Below are 8,843 nucleotides of genomic sequence, written 5' to 3'. Positions count from 1 at the left end.
TTTTGGTAGAAAAATTTTAATGTATTGAGCAACAATAAAAATATATATATATATATATATATATATATCAGTGTGTTTGATTTCAGTTTTCTAAAAATAGTGTGTTTTATTTTTCGTATTTTTTAGTTTTTAGTTAATATTTTTAAAATTTTAAGTAATTTTTTACTTTTTTAGATGCACCTTATTTAGATGTATCTAAATAGTAAAATATTTGTGAAAAAATATTTTAAAAAATTTATAAATACACAAAAATATGAAAAATGTAATGAATTTTCATATATTTTTTTTATATTTTTTGGAATTTAGTGTATTTTTTAAATATTTTTTTCACATGTATTATACTTTTTAAGTATATTTATATTAGGTGTGTCTAAATTAAAAAAAAAACTTAAAATATTAAAAAATTAATTAAAAATATTAAAATATGATCAAAAATAAATAAATAGAATTTTCTGAAAACTCATCTCTAAAAACTAGAACCAAAAAATTAATTTTTTTTTTATCCTTTTCTGTTTACCATCTCTCTCTCTCTCTCTCAAAATAGGGTATTAATTTTGTTGCCCTCTCTCTGTTTATCAACTCTCTCTCTCTCTCTCTCAAAACACACACGTAATACCTCTCCACCATTGCTCTTTCCCTTGCTACTGTCGGCCCTTCCTGTATGAATAGGGCTCCACTTTTTGCATCAAACCCAGGTTCTTTTTTCTCTATTTTTTCCTTGTAGTGCATCGATTTAATTGAGTTGTTTCAAAAATTTTATGGGTTTCAATCTGCACATTTTTTTTAGCTTATAATCTGGCTTTATTGTTGATTTGGTAATAAATTTGGAATTGTTTTCTTCATTGAGCGATTTAAAAGCTTTGATTTATCATTTGGGTTTTCAAGTTTATATGTATTTTTTGGGTTTTTCTTGGTAGTTGATTGTTAGCCATCAATGCTCTGCTTAGGGATTAGATTTATAAAATAGGGATTCAATTCTGGTGATTTGTGCTTCGTTTCCTCATATTGAACAAAGATTTGGGGGGAAAAGAAATTCTGGAATAAAAAAATTTGCTATTTTATTTGAACAGAAATTTCTAAAATATATTTGGGTTTACTTTATTTTTGAGTTAAGAAAGTGAAAGACATTGATTTTGTGAGTACAATGAAACAAAAATGAAAGAAAATGATGAAGATTTGATGAAGAAAACCGAGAGAGAGTGAGAGAGAGAGAGAATTGAATTTTGCTTTGGTTTCATTCTATTCTTTGAAGAAGAAGACAGATTTTATCCCGTGTGGGTGTGTTTTTTATACAACTTAGTTAATTATTCAGTGTGGTTGTGTCCTAGGATGATTGTTACATCCTAGTGAATTAGTTATTTAGTGTGGTTGGGTCTAAAATTATTTATTACATCCTAATTGATTTGAGACAATTAGATGATTAATTTTAGATCAGAAATTATCTTTTTGTTTATATACTGAAATTGATTTTGCCAGTTGTACCTGGTGGAGAGTTAGTGCCTTGGTTGTTAGCATTCTTTGTAGTTTTTATTGTTTTATGGTGTTTGTGTTGTCACAAACAATGTTCCGAGATACATTTTTGTTGTAGCTGAAAATCTCTGGAACTATTCATTGATGATCCCCAGGGTGTGGACTCTGCTGCTTCTCGTAGGGTGTGGGGTATTTTGGTATGTTTTATTGAAGTTGGTTTATTGGTTTGTACTCTATATATATATATATATATATATATATATATATATATATTTTTTTTTTTCTCTTTTTGGAAGTAGATGAACTTGTTTGGAGAGCTGTAGGGCTATGACAATTATATTTAAACTGTTGGCATAAAGATTTGTATTTATTATTTACATCTACTTACATCCAGAAGATAACCTCGATTGCATAGCTGGAAGCTTGAAGCTATTTTGTTTTTGGACCTCTTTCTATAGATGTGTTGCCTTCATTTTATTCTTTCTAAAGAACATGTGCTTATATAAAACATATGTATATATACATGTATTATTTCTAGATTTTATGGCCAGGATAGTTTATTACCCTATAAATCTAATTGGTCAATGTTTTTTTTCTTTCTAATAGAATGTTGCCAGGATAGTTTATTACCCTATAAATATAATTGACCAGGATAGTTTATTACCCTATAACCTCCATTGCTTGTATCTGTTAGAATGTTGCCAAAAACTTCTTCAGCAAAATTGTGTATTTTGCTTCTAGGAACGAAACACTACTACAAAAACAATTAAAGATCACACTTTGATAAATGAAAATATCTCACTTTTATTAGAAGTGTGATAAAAAAAAATTAGATTGATATTTTAATCACACTTAATTTGATTGAGTGTGATAATATTTATTTTTTATGTCACTTTTTAATTAAGTGCGATTATATATATATTTTTTTAATCACACTTTTTAAGTAAGTGTGGTTATATATATATTTTTAATCATATTTTTTAATTAAGTGTGATTATATATATTTTTTTAATCACACTTTGATTATATGTATATTTTTAATTAAGTGTGATTATATTTTATTTATTTATATATATATATATATGTATAGTATCCACAGTGAAACACAAACAAATCAAACCATCTCTCTCGCCGTCTCCCCCTCTCCCTCTCACCACTCAGCAATAGCTAGGGTTTTATTATCTTCCTCTCCCCTTATAGAAACCCTAGCGTTGAAACTCCCTTCCCCAACAACAACAATCACCATCAGTGTTAGATCTACCATCACCGATCCACCGTTGTTGCCCGTCGTGCAACACCTCATTCTGCCGCAGAACCATCACCTCAGTGCCGGCAATGGCAGATCTTGAAGGACGACCAAACCCTAGAGAGCTACGGGTAATTCAATCGATTCCCACCATACTCATTTTTTATATATGTGAATGTACATATAGGTATTAGCATTGGAATTTGAGTTAATTTTGTAGGAATTAGTTGAATCTACGAGTCTGGGTGTTGCAATTTCTGGATTTATTGTGCATTGATTTAATTACTTATTAGGGATTGCAATTTGTATAGTTTTGGTAAGGAAGTGATTAAGTATTGTTTATATGAAATTTATGGATTTTTTGCTTTTTTATTTAGTACATGATTTTTTATTTGTTTGTTCTTCATTTGTGTGTGTTTTGTACCCCCTTTTCTCTATGTTCTGCTAATATTTGTAATTCCATTCACTTTTGTATTTTTATGTTGGTGATTGATTTGCTGCGAATCCGGACAACAAGGTATGTAAAATTCTTGTCTTTCGCTTTTCTGTCTTCTATGGAAGTGTTGAACTGAAAGACTAATTCATTCAATCCTTTTCTTCATCCACTCAATATTAGATTTGGACTCATTTGAAGAGTTGAAAGTGCTTCCAGCAAGGAAATCATGTTTCAGGTTAAATTTCAGTGACCAAGTTATAAAGTTTATATGAACAAATATAAATAAAATATTGATGTTTTTTTATTGTTTGTAAAGCCGACACATTTACACTTCTATCTGCACTTCATGGACTAGAAATTATGATCTTCTTGGAAAAATAATATTGCTCTTGCATATATGTTACTTTTTATACTGGTTTCGAAAGTGGAATTCCAAAAGAAATCATAACTTGCACCAACTTTAATATTATCAAGCTTTTATTTGCATTTGTGTAGATTTAGCTATATCATCTATATATTATGAAAAACTTAGATCTAGGTTTTGCCTTTTTCACTAAATGTAGATATGGTTAGATAATTAATGGGTCAGCACCTACTCCATAATTCACTTTTTTAAAGCTTGTCTAATGTTTTCCCCAACACCATTTATCTGTGTTTCTATAGGAAAATTGTGCTCTATTAAAAAATACATATGCATTTTTTTTTAACTACATTATAATTATTCATAATAATTTTCTAACGTTCATAACAAAACTATAATACCACTTTGTAACTATTTCAATTGAGGAAATTATTATTTCTATCTCAACCTTTTTTGGGGGCTTACATAGACATATATGAAGTAATGAGAGAATAAGAAAAGAAAAAAAAAATTTAACGTGGAAGAAAGAATCAGAAACTGAATTGTGTCTGCCACTAGCAAACAACAATGCCTTTTTCCTTTTTGGGTGAATAATGCCTTCTTCCTCTCCTGAGAAAGAAAGAACATGGTTTGGAACTGTCTCCACTTTCACAAATCCTCCTCTAGATCATAAAATTTGACTCTTGAGATCTTTCAGGTGCAAATATCAAATATTTTTAACCATAAAACTTGTATAAGACCTCTGTGGTTATCTTCTCTTTTGCTAAGAAGTAAGAAGTAAATTGTTTAAGGAAATCATACCGAATTCTTAAGGAAACCAAAACAATATGGTGGTTCACAGAGATCTTAAGCCTGAGAACCTGCTTTTGGATTCCAAGTGCAATGTGAAGATTGCTGATTTTGGTCTGAGCAATATCATGTGGGATGGTCATTTTCTGAAAACATGTTATGGAAGCCCAAATTATGTTTCCCAGAGTTATGGTATCTATGGAATAATTTAAGACAGTGAAACAAGTCAGTGAGATTTTTCAATTGAATGCTATTTGTATCTAAAGTAACTGTTGAATTTCCAAGTTTAATAAATTCATCTATTTTCATAGGTTATATCTGGGAAATTGTATGCTCCTATGGTAGATGTATGGAGCTGTGGGGTTATCTTGTATGCGCTTCTTTGTGGCACCCTTCATTTTGATGATGAAAACAGTCTTTCCTTTCCAAGAATACACACCACATATCATTCAGTTCAAATAAAAAATGTAATTGCATCCCTTGAGGATTGAATTCAACAACATCAGGTTCACATTTCACCATTATTATACAGAACTACCCTACCTAATAATGCAGTACCTCCAAGAAAAGATCACCAAAACATATTTTATCACCAAGCTCAACAAAGAGATCAGCATTAGCATTGCTTGCTTTGGAAATAATAGATCTAACACTAGATTGAGTTGCAACAGAGTATTAGCTTGTGCTAGTAATAAGAAAGATTGTTCTATGATTTTGAAATGTGCTTGTGGATGGTTTAACACTTAAACACGTTCATATTTCTGTTCATCCCCATTTTGGAGTTGCTTGCATAATCAGTTGTGGAACTTCCGGGAGGTTAGTAGCTTAAAACTGGAATTAATTACTGACAATTCTTGCTATCATCCTACCAATTCATGTTTAAAATAATTTTATTTTGTTTTGAAAATCTATACATATCTGTGCCAATTGCATGTCTTATTGACATTTATAGTAGTGTTGATAAGCCATTTCTTACATAGCACAACTAATATACCAATAGTGCACCTTACCTCCATGAAATATATCACCTTACCTATGTGAAATATATTTCTTCTTTTCTGTTTGGAGGACTTTCACATAGATTTTGATCCTTTATGGTGCAAAATATGCATGTTTCATCATTTTTTAATGTACATAACACATCAAATGCAAACATTGTTAAACTAAGTGTTTCCTTGGTTAGATTTTTGTAATTTATGTTGTTTATTTTTCGTCTGGTTCAACTAAATGCTTTATTAGCGATTTTTGTCTTCTACGATGGCATTCTTTTTTAAGAAATTGGAAAATAATTTATGGCGAATCATCTCGAGTAAACCTTTTTTGCGAGCTATGAATCTTTGGTCTTTAAATGTTAAGAGTGCCATTTTGCAAGTCTCATATTGTGGCTTCGATTTGATAAGAATCTTTGTTTTGACAGCACTACTACAAAATGCTTAAAGATCATACTTAAGAAACTAAAACATGAAACTTTTAATGAAAATGTGATTAAAAAAATCAAATTAATATTTTAATCACACCTAATTTAATTAAGTGTGATAGTATTTATTTTTTGTCACTTTTTAATTAAGGAATTTCTTGCACCAATTCCCAAGTGACCTCCATGTAATGCAATCATGTTCTACTATTTTAAAAAACTTGACAATCTTTGATCTTGAACCAGTTAACTTTCAATTTCAGGATACTAGCAGGCATGGATTTGACGGGTTCCCTTTCCAGTGACATCCTATCATTATCTGAATTGCAATATCTGTAGGTTTTCTAATTTTTCTTTTGCTTTTAATCCATTTAGATGTAATATAAATGGCATATTCAATTTTCGTTACCATCATCTTTGTAGACTATAGTGCTTGGAATTGGATATCCTTGGCATTTTCAATAGCTTGATTCATTATAGACATAATTGTTGAATTATTATTTTGGATATCTTAAATAACATTACTTCCATAAGACTATTTTTAGTTCCTTGCTTAATTAGCTGCATTATTTTTTATATTCTTCATTCTTGATAGAAAAAAGAGAGATAATTTCTCATTATTAACTTTTGCATACAGGGATCTATCTAACAACAAGGGTCTGACTGGAACTCTTCCATCATTGATCGGGAATTTGAATCAGCTTACAACCTTGTAAGAAAATTCTATCTATTTCTTAGTATCAACAACTCGTGAAATTTCACTCCTTACATTGAATCATTTGCTCTTTGTTACATACAGAATCCTCATTGGTTGCAGTTTCTTTGGTCCAATTCCAGACTCAATAAGATCTCTGCAGCAACTGGTCTTCTTGTAAGAATTTCAAGTCCAGTGTATATGTCTAGTCTCATGTCTTTGGTCTTTTTAATTATGGTACAGTAAATATATTAAACTTTTATTAGCATTGTCTGCAGAGCTCTGAATGCGAACAACTTCAGTGGACCAATCCCGCCTTCCATTGGTAATTTGTCTAATCTTTCATGGCTAGATTTAACTGAGAACCAGCTTAATGGAACAATTCCAGTCTCTAGTGGGAGCACAACTGGTCTGGATATGCTAGTTAAAGCAAGGCACTTGTATGTCTCACCTCTTTGAAATATCAAACTTAAATTTTATTTTATTTTTTTCAAATTCTTTTGAAGATAACATGTTTTAGTATTATTGTTATTTAAATTTAAGCAAATTTCTGCCCATTATTCACAGTCATCTAGGAATGAATCAGCTATTCGGCAGCATTCCATCTAAACTTTTCCACTTGAACATGAATCTGATACATGCATAAGTTTCCAAATTGTAATCTTTGATGTTATGAACGACAAAACTTAGTCATTAATTAGCATATTTTGACTTCATGTGGAGCATTTGATTCAGTTGTTGTGACAGTAGGCGATCCTATGTTCCAACTAATGCCAATTTAGACATTATCTTGTTATAGTCTCTAATAAATAATTATAATTTTATATTGAGCAAGATTTTTTATGTCAACAAACTCACTGGAAGCATCCCTGACACACTAGGATATGCGCAGACTTTGGAGGCCATGTGAGTATCTATGTCATGTACTCTAGAAACTTCTTACTAAGCTTCTTACAGAAACCATTCTGTGATTGGCTTTCATGTTCCTATAGTAACAAATTTGGTTTCTTGTTTTGGATTGAAACTTTTGCCTTGCAAATAGATGCTTCAATTGGAATTCATTAAATGGGCCTGTTCCTTCAAACCTCAACAACCTTACAAGTGTCAGGGAGCTGTAAGTACACACACAGAAAATTTTCCAACTTCATGTAGAATTCAAGTTGTGTCATTAAGAAAGTGTTTTGGTTATGCCTTTTGAGGTACTTGTCGAACAATAATTTGAATGGACCTTCGCCCAATCTCACAGGGATGAACTTTCTCAACTCTCTGTAAGTTCTTGCAATTTCCTTCGATATTCAATTTTGTTAGCAATGCATGTGAAATCTATTTGCATTTTCTGACCATAAGATGATGGTATGCAGGGACATGAACAACAATAGTTTCAATTCATCAGCTGATCATCCATGGCATACAAGCCTAGAGGCTTTGACGACATTGTACCATCTTAATCCTCATCATTTGTTGATCTAGTTCTCACTAATAGTTTAGGGGATCTTGGAATAATTAAATATGATTTTAGATGTAATTAATAATATATTAATGTCTTCCTTATTTATTTTCTTTGCAGATTGGTTTTTGATGACGTTTGGAAGCATATTTGCAAATCAAGATCAAGTGTTGAATTATTTATTTATTTCCTGAACTGATACTTAGTTGTAGTTGCAAATCAAGATTGAGTGTTGATTTTTTTTGTGGACTCCACATTAGTTCATTTTGGGATTTGCTTTGATGATTTTTTTGTTATACATAATGGATTATTATTAAAGTTGTTTGATGGATACATTTTGATTTATAATATAATGGTTTAGTGAATTTTTGTGTGGAGTGGAGTATAATAGCTAGTGGATTTCTTAGTACAATTAAAAGGCTATTGGGATCTGAGCAGGGATATTTGTGAAATAATAACTTAAATTGAATATAAAATATGGAACAACTTTAGTGACGAATTTTTTCGTCATTTGTACTTCTTATTATGACAAATTGATTATTCGTCACTAATAAAAAAATTTTTGTGACAAAATTTACTGCAGTTTATATATGAAAGTTTTTATTTATTTTGTTGTTTGGTGACTAAAAATTTTGTCACGTGTATATATATTTATGACAAAATATATTTCGTCACCCATGTATGACTTTTGAAGACAAAAAATTTCGTCACCTTTACATCTTATTGTGACAATTATTTCCTCATCAATGATTAACATGCGTGACAAATTTATTCGTCAACTAAAGTTATAAATATGGTACTGAACAACTATTTGGTGACAAAAATGAGAACTTTTGGCGACAAAATTTTGTTTTATTGGTGACAAAAAATTATGACTTTTGAAGACGAAAAATTTTGTCATCTTTACATCTTATTTTGACGAAATTATTTCCTCATCAATGATCAACATGCGTGACAAATTTATTCGTCAACTAAAGTCATAAATA

At 30.3% G+C, this 8,843-nt stretch overlaps 1 protein-coding gene across 16 annotated transcripts; it reads left to right on the top strand.

The window, feature by feature from the left end:
- The first annotated feature begins 544 nt into the window (after positions 1 to 544).
- LOC145801431 (leucine-rich repeat receptor protein kinase HPCA1-like) lies at positions 545 to 8,222 on the top strand. Of its 16 annotated transcripts, XM_082892818.1 has the most exons (12): positions 648 to 695; positions 1,626 to 1,667; positions 3,333 to 3,387; positions 5,980 to 6,051; positions 6,354 to 6,428; positions 6,516 to 6,587; positions 6,677 to 6,850; positions 7,275 to 7,316; positions 7,453 to 7,524; positions 7,610 to 7,678; positions 7,772 to 7,846; positions 7,978 to 8,222. In XM_082892818.1, the coding sequence occupies exons 4-12, from the start codon at positions 5,993 to 5,995 to the stop codon at positions 8,054 to 8,056; spliced, it is 717 nt and encodes a 238-aa protein (XP_082748944.1). In that variant the 5' UTR covers positions 648 to 695; positions 1,626 to 1,667; positions 3,333 to 3,387; positions 5,980 to 5,992; the 3' UTR covers positions 8,057 to 8,222. The 16 variants fall into 16 exon arrangements, 13 of the variants coding, with proteins under 13 accessions (XP_082748941.1, XP_082748951.1, XP_082748940.1 ...); XR_014342911.1 differs by lacking the exon at positions 1,626 to 1,667 and having other exon boundaries at positions 545 to 695; positions 6,677 to 6,735; positions 7,292 to 7,316; positions 7,657 to 7,678; XR_014342910.1 differs by lacking the exon at positions 1,626 to 1,667 and having other exon boundaries at positions 545 to 695; positions 7,657 to 7,678.
- The last annotated feature ends 621 nt before the right edge of the window (positions 8,223 to 8,843 follow it).

Source organism: Camellia sinensis, chromosome 10 (genome assembly GCF_055761805.1).
Source record: "Camellia sinensis isolate YWXY chromosome 10, ASM5576180v1, whole genome shotgun sequence".
NCBI classification, from domain to species: domain Eukaryota; kingdom Viridiplantae; phylum Streptophyta; class Magnoliopsida; order Ericales; family Theaceae; genus Camellia; species Camellia sinensis.
This window is presented reverse-complemented; position numbering and strand designations above follow the sequence as displayed.

Coding starts and splice junctions, on each gene's coding strand:
- LOC145801431 (XM_082892813.1), top strand. CDS start 662: ATGAATAGGGCTCCACTTTTTGCATCAAACCCAG. Junction 696..3,332: donor ACTTTTTGCATCAAACCCAG/GTTCTTTTTTCT, acceptor ACTCAATATTAG/ATTTGGACTCATTTGAAGAG. Junction 3,388..5,979: donor GCAAGGAAATCATGTTTCAG/GTTAAATTTCAG, acceptor TTTCAATTTCAG/GATACTAGCAGGCATGGATT.